This window comes from Gymnoscopelus microlampas (assembly GCF_963454915.1).
Source record: "Gymnoscopelus microlampas genome assembly, chromosome: 22".
Taxonomy (NCBI): Eukaryota; Metazoa; Chordata; class Actinopteri; order Myctophiformes; family Myctophidae; genus Gymnoscopelus; species Gymnoscopelus microlampas.
In genome coordinates, this window is record NC_139959.1 from 25,662,545 (window position 1) to 25,678,158 (window position 15,614).

At 41.9% G+C, this 15,614-nt stretch overlaps 1 protein-coding gene across 1 annotated transcript in view; it reads left to right on the top strand.

Annotated features, from left to right (window-relative positions):
- Nucleotides 1-15,614, top strand: part of LOC311038571 (cadherin-18) — a gene marked incomplete at both ends in the record, with an annotated part of 121,736 nt that overhangs the window by 15,889 nt on the left and 90,233 nt on the right. The window contains one exon of the mRNA XM_084048144.1: nt 7,364-7,658. Within this exon, the coding sequence (XP_083904270.1) occupies nt 7,364-7,658 (295 nt within the window). The remainder of the gene's footprint in view (nt 1-7,363; nt 7,659-15,614) is intronic.

Genomic DNA, 15,614 nt, shown 5'->3' on the forward strand with positions numbered 1-15,614 from the left:
TGATGTAACTCTAAAGGTGGGCAAGAAATAAAAAATAATTGCTCCATTGATTAGAAATTGATAATTCAAAATATGCTCCTCATTGACTTACATTGTACGGTAAAACTGCCCTCAAAGTCACTCTTTTAGCACATAAATGAACCCAAACGTATTTGATTCAGACAATATAGAGCATCACCAAACCCAGTACTGTTTGTTTTTTTAATAAAAATGTCAACTTCCTGTTGATTTTACTATTTGAAGATCTGGATCCGGATCCGCCGATCCAGTCCGGGTTTTCTACTTATTAAAAATGGCAAAATCAACAGGAAGTTGACATTTTTATTAAAAAAAAAAACAGTACTGGGTTTGGTGATGTTCTATATTGTCTGAATCAACTTTGTTTGCGTTCGTTTTTGTGCTAAAAGAGTGACTTTGAGAGCAGTTTTACCGTACAATGTAAGTCAATGAGGAGCATATTTTGAATTATCAATTTCTAATCAATGGAGCATATTTTTTTAAATTTCTTGCCCACCTTTGGAGTTACATCATGGCAAGGTAACTACACAACCCAAACCTCTACCAAAGTGGTCTTGCCCTTTAAGTAAAGAATGTGAGTACTTTTTCCACCACTGATGGTGAGACAGGTCTCAAAACTTTGTGCTGCCTCTCTTCCCTACTGGCAGTGGCAGCGGGGTTGTACAGCGGGTTGTATATTGCCGACCTATTGAATGATGTAGCACTAGAGAAACTTCTATCCTGGGTAGCATGAATGCAGTGATTCACATTTAAGTACCATTACAGAATCTGCTTAATTGTTTTCCTTGATTTTGAGACCTGTTTCGACCATACAAGGGAATGGAATCACTGCTTCTGGTTCCTGACTCACAGAGCACAGAAGCAACAGATAAAGTTAAAAGGTATACTAGTTAAGATCGCAGATCTGTGTGTGTACACACACAACCCCCCCCCCACCCCACCCCACCCCATCCCCTATCTGACAGGTATCAAAGTGATTGCTGTCTTTGATGCATTCATTGATTAGAGAGAGCACTAATGAGCACAGAACAAGTTTGACACTTTTATGGGCCAATCAATCAACTCAGTGCACAACCCCCTAGGGACCAATTAAGACCCCCCCCCCCCCACACACACACACACACACACACACACACACACACACACACACACACACACACACACACACACACACACACACACACACACACACACACACACACACACACACACACACACACACACACACACACACACACACACAGAGGCGTCCCTACAAGGGATGAAGGTCAACATAAACAGTGGAATGTCAACATAAACAGTGGAACAAAACCAAAATACAGCCAGAGGGATTTTTTTTGCGTTGGCTATTCGTTGGCTATTCTAAAAATAGCAGATGTACAAGCTCACAGCCCGTCAATTCGGGCCACGCTGCAAGCTTGTACATCTGCTATTTTGGAAAAATGTTTTAAACATCTTGAAAGTGTGAGAACAACTGATTTAGAAGGCATTTGTAAAATTGGCCTCTGGTCTAAATGGGTTAAGGGTCAGTCTAGGATAGCAACAAACAATAATGAACCAGTGAAGGCTCAAATTGCTCCAAAAAGGACGGGGAACAATAGCTAAAGAAACTCACACAAACCGTACGCTTTTCCTTTTAGATGTTTTGGCACAGGGTAAAACTGTAAGCTTTATAATGGGCTGGTCCGTCTAGTTATCATGTCCTATTCTCAACTGGCCTAACAGAACCATACACTCAACAAACAGTGTCCGTGTAATGACCCACAACCTGTTGACAGCACATCTTTTATCACCCATAGCTTAGTGAAGGCAGTAGCTATATGTCCATGTGCATTAGGGGCTCACACTTTAGGTAGTGTGATATATCAGCTCGCACAAAGGAAGTCAACGGCTATATTAGCACTCTGACTGGACACTAAATAGGCTCTATGCACAGCAGCCATATTGGACAGAAATTGGGCCCCTTCCTTGCTTCCTTCACAGGTGTTACCAATGACACAAATGAAGGCTCTGTTCCAGTTAGTGCAGTGGTTCTCAGACTTTTTAATTTCAAGGACCCCCATAACTCTGAGAGTGTACAAATGGAACCAAATGGACCCTCCCGGGTCCATTTGGTTCCATTTACACACTCTCAGAGTTACACCCTCTCAAGGAACCATGAGGGTCCCTGGACCACAATTTGAGACCCAATCTTTCTCCAAAATGACTGCTGTGCATAGAGCCTATTAAATGTATGTGCCGGTGTTGTGGAGTAGGCTACTCTTTTAGGTGTGGGGCAAAGTGGATCTATCCTTGCAATAGTGGGTACAAGGGGGGAGCAGTGCATTGCTTTTTGAATGCCAGGATTTATTGCTGAGACTTCTGAAGGTGGTGCTAATTTATTATTGAGACGTGATATATATTGAAGTGATATTTTTTGGTTAAAACAAAAAGTATTTTGTTTAAAGGTTAAAGCATTATATTCTGATAGTAATCATTGCGAGTGTTTGTTCAGTAACAGGAGTCTCCCCGTCTCTCCAGCTCTTTAATAAACAGAAAATACATTTTCCGGTAGGTGTCAAAATCTCAGCCAATCAGTAGAAAGTACCCATTTTAAGCTTCATTTTTTATAGTGTTCCAGTTCCAATTTTGCCTGCTCATTTCTTAGTGTCATCACTTCCAATTTCACTTGTTTAATCTATATCCTGATTGAGTTCTATATCCTGATTGGATAAAATTGGAAATGAAACTGAAACTGAAACGAAAATGCATTTTCTGTTTTATAAAGAGCTGGAGAGACTAGGAGACTCCTTTTACTGAACAAACACGCTATAGCAATGAGTACTATCAGAATATAGAGCTATTTAACACCTATTTTAACCAAAGAAAATCACTTACCCTACCTTTAATTTGAATATCTTTGATGGGAAGTAGGTGTTCATCATGAATAACACAAAGGCTAGTTACAATATGCAAGATTCCTGAGTAATAGACTAGAACAACATTAGTGTATGTGAACACTGTCCAGCGTATTAAGGCACAATAAATTAGTGCAGATATTTATTTTATTGTATAAATTCCCCATGTGTGCAAACAAACTCATTAAGTATTGGAAGTGAAAAATGTAATCTACAATAATATATTGTGCCTTAAGTGGATTAGCCAAGCAAAAAAAAACAGAAAACAACTCCAGTCTCACTGCCATTAATGTGGCATGATATTATTTGATTGCAGAGCCTTGGTGGTGCATGTTTAATATTACCCATATCTAGCACCTGATTAACTACCCGATTCAATGGGATCTTTGACTCCTCACTTAATTACAGGCGTGATATTAACCACAGAAAGGACAGTTGGCTCTCATCAAGAGAAGCCCTGCAATCAACAGCAGCTTTCTAATTAGTAATTCATTTGCGACTCCTGGTTTTTGATTAGATTTGGCCCCTGCACCACCAACACTCAACTCCTTAAATAATGAACAAAAGATGGAGGGAGGCGGGGTCATCATACAACTGTGTGTACGTGCATACGTACAGTATGTATGCAGGCAGAGACATGTGTGTGCTTCTGTCTATGTGTACATATGTGCATGCACGTGTGTGTTTTGGGATTGTTCTGTAGCAGTGGTGAGGAGGGGCCGCTAATCTGTGCAATCTTTGCAGATATTGCGCGGGCGTAATGATGATTAACATCAGCACTGGTTATCGCATGTAGACGTGTGTGTGTGTGTGTGTGTGTGTGTGTGTGTGTGTGTGTGTGTGTGTGTGTGTGTGTGTGTGTGTGTGTGTGTGTGTGTGTGTGTGTGTGTGTGTGTGTGTGTGTGTGTGTGTGTGTGCGTGCGTGTGTGTCTGTCTGTGCGTGCGTGTGATTGAAAAACGCCCCCAGCTGGAGTAATATTCTACAGCACTGGCGTTGTAAGGTAAAACAAAACACAGATGTTGCCATTTTAGACAGTCTTGCTTATTATCGTGTATTTTCTGCTGTACTTTTGAGTAAGTGGGAGGGCAGTGAGTATTTTGGGGAAGAAAAAAAACATTCATGTTCAAAATATCTGCAGTAGTGGACCTCTATAATGGCTATACCAAGGCACCTCACTCCCACATTATTATTGTAATTGTTTCTGTATGTTTTTGAGTGTTGTTAGCGAAATAGTGGATAGGCAGATTGTAGTGAAATTTGGAAGGAATGATCTGTAGCGTTGACTGAGGTTTTGCCTAATGATCAGGGTCATAATCAAGGTCAATATCGGTGAAATAGCTCCAGTCGTGCATGTGTGAAACTTGGTGGGGATGATCCTGAGGCTGCCCTGAAGAGATTATTCACTTTTGGGTCAAAAGGTCAAAGGCCAATGTCACAAGCTAGGTCATACTTGAGAACAGATGGCTGGCTTTTCATAACACCAGGTTGAAAGGGTTAAAGGGTCAAGGTTACAATTGAAAGACATAGAAGAAGTGATGTTGGATCTGGGCAGGGTTTGCATCCCCAGGTGAATTCACTGAATTACTTTTAACACAAGGTCAATTCTACAAACATGAAAAGAGTCCCATTTTCCCAACGTCCCAAGTAGCCACAAAGACACATCGGCTTAATATAAATTAACTGGAATCATTTACAATAATTAAAGAAGCTGGAGCTTGATTTGACTTCAAGGTGGACTGAGAGCCATTGAGAGAGAGTTACAAGTGAGCCAGTCTCTTGTTCCACTCTTGCTTTGCAACCTGTAGTTCCAAACACTATTTTGTACTGTCTAGCAACCATAGAACAAGTTCCTTTCCTCCATTGCAGGGGTCTTCAACGATTTTCAGGCGGTCCCTGTTTCAAGGAGATGAAGCAGAGACCCCCACTACATGTTGTATGAAATTGCGTTGCAGATCAATAGATTTTTTAATAGATTTCATAGATAGTTGGATTCATGTGTATTTTCAGACAGTTAACCTTTGAAACCCTCAATATTTGGTCAACTTGACCGTTGGCTCTGTACTTGGTCTGCTCTTTTTCCCTCTACACCACCTCTCCGAAAATAGTCGATTGTAGATCGGCTAATTTCAGCTAATTGTTCCCCATCACACAAAGATTTTGGCGGACCCCCTGTAGTAACTCTGAGGACCCCCTGGGGGTCCAGGACCCCCTGTTGAAGACCCCTGCTCTATAGAAAGCATGTAAGTAAGTGGACGAGGCGCGTAGGTAGGTAGACGGCTCGGGCTCGGCAGAGCCTTCACCAGGCTCTGACGAGTATGCCAGCAACTAACGTTTGGACAGCTCTCCTTTCAATGTGATGTTTTGGTAAGCAGAGAAATTTAGTTTGACTCGCATCTCCTGGCATCATTATATCACATTATTAATGCTGCTCCGAGTGCTCCCACTCGCATGCTTTCACTTCAGGCACGAGGATGGGAAGGGAAGCAGTCTGTGGTCTTTTGATCTCGCCACTTAAACGCACAAAATATAGCACTGATGTGCCTTATGCAAAACGCAACCATGTTCTCAAAGGCAATGGTAGCCGGCACGTTGATTGGTTTGATTCATGTATCACCCAAACCACACCTATAAATAATGCAGGGCCATATAGTGTCTAGCGGCGTGTGTTGCGCAAAATAGGGCTGAGAGGGGGCATGGTGGCGCAGTCGGTAGCACTGTCGCCTCACAGCTAGAAGGTCCTGCGTTAGATTCCCACCGGGGACGGTGTGTGCGCTGGGGGTGTGTTCTCTCCTCCGCGACATCAGTGCCCATACCCTAGGTGGGGTTGGTGAAAGGGCCTTTCTGTGCGGACTTTGTATGTTCTCCCCGTGTCCCCTTGGGTAGGTACCCTCACAAAAAACATGAAGTAATCCTGGTCTCTATACTCCCTCCCCCTGGTCAGCCGGGGCGCCTGATGGAGGGGAAAGGAACTGGTTGGAATAACGTGTTCCTTCCATGCGCTACGTCCTACCGGGGAAACTTCTCCCTGTCAGGTGATAAGAAGCGGCCTGCTCACTCCTCATGCATTGAAAGAAGCATGAGCTCAGTTTGGGGCTCTCCCTAGGTTGGCAGAGGGAGAGTAGCGCCCAGGATTACAAGCTTAGACAATGCTTAGGCACTGGATGAAAAAGTGGGTTACAAAATCGTGGGCTAAAAAATATAATAGTGCTGAGCCACACTCCCACGGCGCACATTAAGACATAGCGACAGCCGTTACATTGCGCCCTGAAAATAGGGCTCTGGGTGTCTTACCCTGTCCTGACTGCACAAAATAAAAATAAAGTGAATAGCATATTGTAATGAGTATGTATGAGCTTGGTGAAATTCAAGTGGGGAAACAAATAATGTCAGTCTGTCTTTTCTCCCGGGGGTGTAATACATCTTTGACTAAATGGAACGTAGATGTGGTGCTATGACTTCAGAATTGCAAATATGGGCCTCACAGCACCTTGATGTTCATCAGGAAAATGTATGACCTGTCTGTCTGCCAAACTGTTTGTGGTCAGTGATGCCAAAATAGGTGAGAAAGACTAGAAAAAGTCTTTCTCATGTCACAGCCCTGGGCTAGCTGACACAAGCCCTCAATAATAGCCCTTTAATATGTTTTATTTAGATAGCGGTGTAATATTATACTCATCATTTGCATCATGATTGGCTCCAAATTACCGGTACACAGTACACAGTCATAAGAATCTCACTGAGAGTCAGAGTTTTATACAATGTTTTATTCATGGGTGAAAATTAGATTGTTTGTACCGTGATGCAACTCTGGTGTCCCAGTATAGGGAATTCTGTGGAACTGTGAAATATATTTGTGAAAGTTAAATGTTAATGGAATGAAAGGCTTAATTCTCTTGACATCAATAATTGCCATACAAGTTCACAGCTTCCTGCCTTTTCTCTTACTGTCTTGGTGGAATAAGAGGAGGCAATTCAACCTTCAAGAATTTCCCGTAAAAACTCAAAACACTTTCATCTTTCAAAATACAGTTCCTCAAAGAAGAAAAACGAGCACAGTAAAGCTGTCAAGTGCAATGTTGAAGGTTATCTGAGTTGTGAGTTATTAGTTGCCACTTCTTTTGTAGTTTATCATCCAAATCATCACACTCAATATTCATGGTAACACATGCAGGGATATACAAGACTACAAACATCTAATCTGTTCTCAACATTTCAAAATATCAATACAGCAATGCGTTGGTATTAACTGTCTGAGCATCTTTCACTTGTGTATCTACTGTATGCATCCACACTGCCAAACACAAGAATAGTGTAGATAGTTATTATTATTATTTTATTTTTTTTGAGACCAAAAAATATATTATTTAGCTTTAAAGAATCAATAAAAAGATATCATTTAGCCAATATCTTATTCTCTTGTTGACATTTCCTCTGGTTTCCCTTACAGCTGCACTCAAACTCCGACAAAGGGGATGGATCTGTCCGCTATATCCTGAGCGGAGAAGGCGCTGGGAATATATTCGTCATTGATGAGGTGACGGGGGATATTCATGCCACCAAGAGCCTGGACAGGGAAAGAAAGTCACACTATGTCCTACATGCGCAAGCCCTTGACCGTAACACGGAGGGCGCTCTAGAGCCGAAGTCCGAATTCATCATCAAAGTGCAAGACATAAATGACAATGCCCCCAAATTCCCTGATGGACCCTTTGTTGCATCTGTGCCGGAGATGTCGGAAGTGGGTGAGTAGCATCATCCAGTAAATATTGTACCATTTGTTGATTGAACACCTACTTTAACCACTTAAACCCTATTATGCGTTGTTGACTGAGCTACGAGCTCATCTGTTGCATTGCAAACTTGTAGATCTGCTATTTTCTGTGATTGTTCACCGGACATACCCATAATAGGGATGGTAGGGTTCATGTACGTGGTCAAAGGTTTTGTTGGAAAAGTCTTGGGAATGGTACTGTAAAAGCCATTTCCCCTGCACCTCTTCAATTCATCAAGCTTGTTTCAACCATTTTCAAAAACAGGTACTCGGCGCTTGTGTAGTGTAGGTCTTTCTGATCCTGCTTTAGAAATTCTCTGTAGCCCATCAGACAATGCTTTCACTGTTGTGCAAAGATAGATATTTCTTACAGTGTGAGCAGAATACATTTCTTGGATGTTTGAATGGTTCAAGCATTGATCAATTTGTTTCACATTTTTCCTCACCCCACCAAAATAGCAAGACCAAAACCAAAATATAAGCCAATACAAATGGCCCAATAGTGCACAATAAAACAAAAAGGTTTGGATTCACTGTTGCAACAAAATGCTTTGACAAACGATCGAAAAAAATCTTGTGTTATTCCATAAGATATTGGATAACCAATGCATACCTATGAAGATGGCATTTATTCTGCAAGCTATAGCAGAGTGAGTCTTCATTTAGTGATCATTCCCCAAGTGTGAAGGTCTTTATAGCCTAAAGCACACAGTAGTTTCTGCCCCCATCATCTCAACTGCTGAGAATGTTGACTCTTCCTCATCAAGGAACAAAACAGCCTCAATCCAAACTCCACCGAGGTGGTGGCAAAACAATAACAGCTCTTCTTTTCATCTCTTTATTGTGCCGTGTCTGTTTTTCCTCCAATGAACAGAAGCTGCCCTTCCCTCAGTCCACTGGAGTTTGCCTGAGTGCAGATTTGTTCAAAAAACATTGCACTTGAATATTTCACAGTCGCCTTGGGTAAACAAACGCTACCCTTTCCTCAGTCCAATGGATTCTGCCTCAGTGCAGAGTTGTTCAAAATAAATCATTGCGCTTGAACATTTCACAGTGGCCCTAAAAGCAAGTTGGCTGCTGAAAACTAATGTCAGGGTGACTTTGGTTCAAATGTACAGTGATCATCATTGTACAAGTCTCCATTTACTGCATTTATAGGTAGCCATGATAAAAGGCCCCACATCTACTGTATCTGCATTTGTGCAGTAGGGCTGCCAAGTTTCAGGAAAATATAGGAGTGAGACTTTAGTGTCATCACATGCACGTGTGGCCAGAGCATGCGCGCGCATGCATGTAGATGTATGCGCGCACAGAACGCATGGATGCATATTTGAAGCAGAAAGAGCTTCACATTTAACTATAGCCGTATACTCATTAAATTCTGAACCGATTCTGAAATTTTAAATTCACTATTAGCTGTGAAGCGTCTTCTTTCATGTGTATCAGTCATGATTGTTTTGCTATCAAACAATATCAAGCAAAAAGGAAACATCAGCGGGTCCTTCTTCTCTCCAGTCCATCCCATCGCGCAGCGCACCTCTCCAAATGGAACCGTCGTCCTAAAACACCCTCGCCCGCGTCTAATCCGGCGGCCACGGTCCGCGGGAAAAATGGGGCAGTGTGTTTTAGGACGAGCATTCCGTTTACCACCCGGTTGCTGTTTTTTTTTTTTTGCTGTGAGAGGGGGAAAAAAGCGTGTGAAATGTGGCGTGAGGCGCGCGAAGATGTTAAATTGCGTGACTCTCACTCTCAAAGGGTGAGACTTGGCAGCTGTGATGGCCTTACTCTGGACTCTGGACTTTGTAGGTGTGGCAAGGACACGGTCTATACTAGGGGTGTCACGATTCACTTACCTCACGATTCGATTCAAAATCGATTCCTAGGGTGCCGATTCGATTAAAATTGCGATTCTGCGATTAATTGATATTCGATTCGATTCTGCGATTTATTGCGATTTTCTAGGGTGCCGATTCGATTAAAATTGCGATTCTGCGATTTATTGCGATTTTCTAGGGTGCCGATTCGATTAAAATTGCGATTCTGCGATTAATTGATATTCGATTCTGCGATTTATTGCGATTTTATAAAAAAAAAAAAATTAAAACATTTTTAAAAAAATCGATTTTAATATTTTGAATCGATTTTTTAAATCGTGGCATTAAGAATCGCGATTTATTCATGAATCGATTTTTTTTGACAGCCCTAGTCTATACGCTGTCTTCTCATACAGCACATAGCACAACCGTTCGTTACTCCTCTGTTGTTTACTACTGCATGGGATCACACAAGATGAAATGACGCGAGGTGCTGCGTTCAAGCAAGCCCGAGAATGTTGATACTATCCCCTTGTGTGTGATGCCTCCTAGTTTTAAAATCTTGCAGTGTGTACATGTTTAAGATAATCCTAATCTCGCCAGTGTGTACATGTTTAAAATAATCCTAATCTCGCAGTGTGTTTAAAATAATCCTAATCTCGTAGTGTGTGCCTGTTTTAAATAATCCTATAAGAGAATTTTATAAGATTCTCCTGTAGTGCTAACAGATTTCCAAATCGTTTAAGATTTAAAAAAATCCTGAAGTGTGAGTGGAGCCTTATAAGTGCATAATAATGCATTATAAATGTGATTATAATGCATTATAGACCAGACCTTTAAGTAAAGTGTTACACAACAGACATAGTGTTGGTATAGGTACTACCTGCTCATGCATATGCATGCAGGCTTCCAGGGAGATATTGACTGTTTATAAAGAAGCTACCTATGGCTCTATAGACATTTGCATATTTGACAGGCATTGTGCGTCCCCAATTAAGTTGTTAAACCTCCCTGCTTACCTGTTTATTCTGCTTGCTTGCTTGCTGTTGCTCTGCTATCTTGCTGTTATGCTGTGCTGTGCTCCTGTTGCTTTGTGCTACTGCCGTTATGAAGTTTTACGCTCCCAACGCCCTCCCTAGCATCCGCCCTGTGGGTTCTGTTTTCATGTGATCCCCTTAGGGTGAACTTGCTATTTTATACCCTGTAGTGTAGTATCTATTTGGCAAATTATGCAGTGTACATCCATGCTCATAGGGAAATAGACAGGGCCTTGAGGCCAAAATCTGTGTACTTTATGCTCATTTATATTTTATGCCCCAAAATAGTTTCAATTTCATTCCAAGAGTTGCCTATCTGAACTAGGTAGACTAGAGGAAGGAGAGAGGTACAGTAATTATAGAAGTTGTATAGGAGAGATGAAGGGTGACTTTTAAAGTGCCCATCACTGTGACTGATGACTGAAGGGTAACACTTTACTTAAAGGTCTGGTCTAATGCATTATAATCACATTTTGAATGCATTATTTTGCACTTACAAGGCTTCAAAACACTCGTTATAAATGTTTATAATTATGCATAACAACTTATAACAAGGTTTATGATGTATTATAAGTGCTGGTCATAATGGAAGCTCAGCGGAACAGCACATTATAACTACCAGGTAACACTTTACTTAAAGGCCGGGTCTATGATGCATCACATTTATAATGCATTATAATGCAGTCATAAGTGTTTATAATTCTGCATAACAACTTATAACAAAGACACTTTATAACTGACTAAGGTATGGTAGTTATACTATGCTGTTCCACTGAGCTTATAATGTCAGCACTTATATTAAGACCAGCACTTAACACACACAACATAAACATTGTTATAAGTTTGCATGCATGATTATAAACATAATCACGTTTCCCAGGTAACGAGTGTTATGAAGCCTTATCAGTTCATTATAATGCATTATTATGTGATTATACTGCATTATAGACACAACCTTTGAGTAAAGTGTCACCGTTCGGGTAAAGCCTTGACCACTTTCAACCTGGTATGCTATTTTTTTGGGCATGTCGACGTGGTCAGATTTTCAAAAATGATAAATGTAATCATCTCAAAGTGCATGTTCTCACGCTTTGTAAATGATGTCTGTGTGGAACAACATCAATTATGTGTACTATATGCACGCAGAGTTAATTTGGTGCATCTACAATAAACCGTGGATCAAACATTTAACCACATGAACCCTATTAGGCCTTTTCTGGGCATGTCATAGTAGAACATTCTGAGAAAACGGCGCGTTGCGACAGGGTTAAATGTAGTGTGCAGTATGTGTCCTGGTCGATTGCATAATCCATGAGCTTGAGAGTGGATCAGCTCAGAGTGAGCAGCAAGTGAAAGATTTGGGCGATGAAAACATGAAAACATCCGCAAACATGCGAATGTCCCCTTATCGGTGCCCATTGTTCGGGCCCCTGTCTAACAAGATCGCTCCTTTCAAAGTTTCACTGTTGGCTGCAAACTTGAGCACTGCGCACCGACGAAAATCAATCACCATTGATGACCCAGGGGAACCAATCAGGGAGCGTGAAGGGGGAAAATAATTACCCTTCCACCACCACCACCCCCCCCCCACGCTCTCTCTTGTCCATTAAAGTCATTCCTCTTCGGTTTAGTGTCTGAGGCGTCAAATCGGCTGTAACAATCAACTGTCCTCACACTCCAGAGCGCTAATCCTTGCAGAGTTTGTCAATACTGGGCGTTCTTCAGCCCCCAGGAAGGAAGCGGGGAAAGGGGGGAGGGCTGTCTGGAAGAGTGTGGCGGCTAATTGGTCGTGATGTTCTTTTTCCCTGTCTACAGTAAATTGATTATCTGGCCAAGTGCCAGGTACTCCAGCATTCCTGCTTCAAGCCCTGTTCAGCAGTGCAATCACATTTTTTGAGTGCTAGATGAAAGCGATATCAATTTTCTACTCCTCTGACTCTCTGGTTGAAATCAAATGTTAGAAATGGAACTGGGCTGGAATCAAGGGTGCGCTCTCTCTCTCTCTCTCTCTCTCTCTCTCTCTCTCTCTCTCTCTCTCTCTCTCTCTCTCTCTCTCTCTCTCTCTCTCTCTCTCTCTCTCTCTCTCTCTCTCTCTCTCTCTCCTGTCAACCATTTCGCTAGACTGGTGTTTAACAAGGTTTTAAAAGCCAAGGATTGTGATTTCTGTTTGGGGTGGTTAACTCCAGTGCCGATATCAAGGTAGACCTTTATCGATCCCTTGGGGTTTCAGCTTCACCCAGCTGATGACTGCTCAGATGGTCACGATGAGCAAAATGTATAATCACATGCATGGTTTAAAAACCAAATAAAACTATTTGCATTCCACAATGTCAATAGTCAATACCTTTCTGCCATAGCAGCTAAAGTTGCTATAGCAGTATGTTTACTTCACCTGGACGGTGCGACACATGTCAAGGACCCCCAAAATTATATTTATTTGGCCGCCGACCCCCATCTCAAAATATTTTGTTCCAGGGACCCCCAGAAGCAAAGATTTTAGTTAAAAATGTTCGCTTTAAAACAATTATATTCAAAGATGTGCACACATTTTCATAATTTTTCAAAAATAGCAGATCTAAAAGCAAAAAGTTGTTGTCACCCCAGGAAATAAAGTCAGTGAGAGCATTCCCAGGGTCTGTGGTTCAAGAGATCTGTTGGATGAATGTGTTACTGTACATGGAACAAGTTAACCCAGGGGCAGAGTCAAAGTCAGAGGCGGTATAAAGCCAAATAAGAATATTACCAGCAAGGCAAAAAGCAAAGGGCAAAACAGTCCAACATCCAAAATGACTGGCCCAGGGTCAAAAGCTGGCAGTACAGATCTGAGGAGAAATTCAGAAAACACCCCATTGCTTTTAAAACAAGCTTGTAAATGTAATGTTTTTATTTCAGTTAGATTGACGGATGCTCTTCCCTTGCCTCCTGTGCTTTTTTATTTTAATGTTTCATTTATTTTTTACTTATTTTTCTGGCTCAAAATAAGAAGCCAGGTGTTTTGGAGATTGACAGGTGCCACGGTGGCCCTGTGGACCGCCTCCAGGCAAAACACTGCATAATTAAAAAGGCAAAAATAACTGCACAATACCGATGCTTCTGTCTTTATAAGCAAGATCACAATTAAGATGGATCTTAGATGTTTCATTGCACATTCCATTAATGGTTACGTTTAAAGCTTAATTTATTCTCCATCGTGCAACGGTGTTGCTTGCTTAACAAAAAGAACACATCTACAAGGTATCAACAGGTTGCTTTGCAATGCGATGATAGCTTGTTGATCTGTTCTTCTTGGGAGGCGATGGAATCTCTGGATTGCACTGCAGGACTCTTTTTTTTTGTTGGTTTGCTTAATGTTGAATGTTGACATCTAGCCAGTGATTGTATATGCAGTGATTTAATATGCTGAGATGATCAGGCAAACACAAAGTTAATTGACCTTAATATGAAGTGGTACACCGTACTTTAGGCCCCTACCGCAAATAGACAGATCCCCAGAGTATTGAGAGGAACATAGACTTTTTTTCCCAAAACCAAATTACAGTTGCTTTGGAATTATGTGTCTGTGTGGTCGCCGGACTCAGAGATAACAAGAACAAGAAGAATGCATAAGTAATGTGATGGCGTCACGGTTATGCATTATGTTATGAATCTTTCAATGGGTCTGGGTGGAGCCCTATGTCCTCTCCTCTCATCCCCGCACAAGTGTGTGAATGGACATTGAGCGTCCTTACTGGCAGCGCAAAATAATACAATTTTAGTTTATAAAGAGAGAGTGGACTGACGGAGGTACATACTGTGACATACTACAATCCCGATTACCACATGCATGTGTGTGTGCATGGATGTGCATGTGCTCGTGTGTGCGTGTGTTGATACGGCCCTCGTTTCATTCGGGACGGTGCGGTGCGGTTAATTGTGGTGTAGCGATGATTTGACGCTTCAATGGGAACAAGTGTCCTAGCTTGACGCACATCAATGACGTTCTTTGTCTGTAACGCTTTCAGTGTGTCAGGGCCTGCCAGGGCGAGTACAAATGGACACGGGTGAAGTTGATGGGCAATTAGCACGGGATTGGACTAGAGGAATGAGCTGAGGTGGACGGGAATCTAAGAGGCCGGAGGGGGTGGGGGCTCTGGGAGTTGTAGTGAAGGCAGCTACTGTGCGTGCTCCAAATGAATCCATCTACCCGCCGAACTGCGTGGGTGTATTACTACACAGTGACGTCACTGAGTGGCGGTAATAAGCGGTGTGGTGGTCACCTCAGCACACCTAGCTGTTTTTACTCTCCACCCACCCACACTTCTAATGGCGCGTTCCTAACCAGAGGGAGGCAGGGTCTACCCTAACCAAACATAAAAGGAGTATGATGGTGTCTTATCAATAAGGATCTTTAGGTGGATAAGTGAGTTCAGCGGGTGGATGGATACATTTGGAGCATGTAGCTGCCTTCAGAGGGAGAGGGAGAGGGAGGGAGAGGGAGGGAGAGAGCTGTCTCTACTTCAATTCAAGGCCTCTCTCTCTGTGCATGATACCCTTTAAGAAGAAACACATGATCAATAGTGTCACAGGAATGTCAGAGGTTGTGCACGACTCTACATCCGGTTGAACTTTCATTTCTGATTGAATTACGACAGAAAACTGTTAATGTTAGTCAAAAAGGGCCGCCATCATGGAAACTATGTTTCCAAAATATCTGAAAAAAACAATGACATGCTGTAATACAGTATTTCGAACAGGATGGGAAATCATTTCAAAAGGAATATTGTTCTTTTTGTCTTTGCAAAATCTGTGAAATGCACGAAGAAGGACTTCTGGCTCCTGTCTGTTTATTTTCTGTCAGTGCACTGCTAACCATTAAAACAAAGTTACAACAACGACGTTCCAATACATAATATAGTCACCCTTCATGAACCTTAGATCCATGGTACTATATAGGGCCTGCCAAGATGAAAGTCTGTTTGTATGACGGCTATCTTTTGATCCGCTTGTGGCCCTTTTCCATTAATGCGGTTTTGCTCTCAGCTTTACTGACATGCATCAATATGCCTGCCTGCTCTCTGTAAGAAAGACTGTCATGTA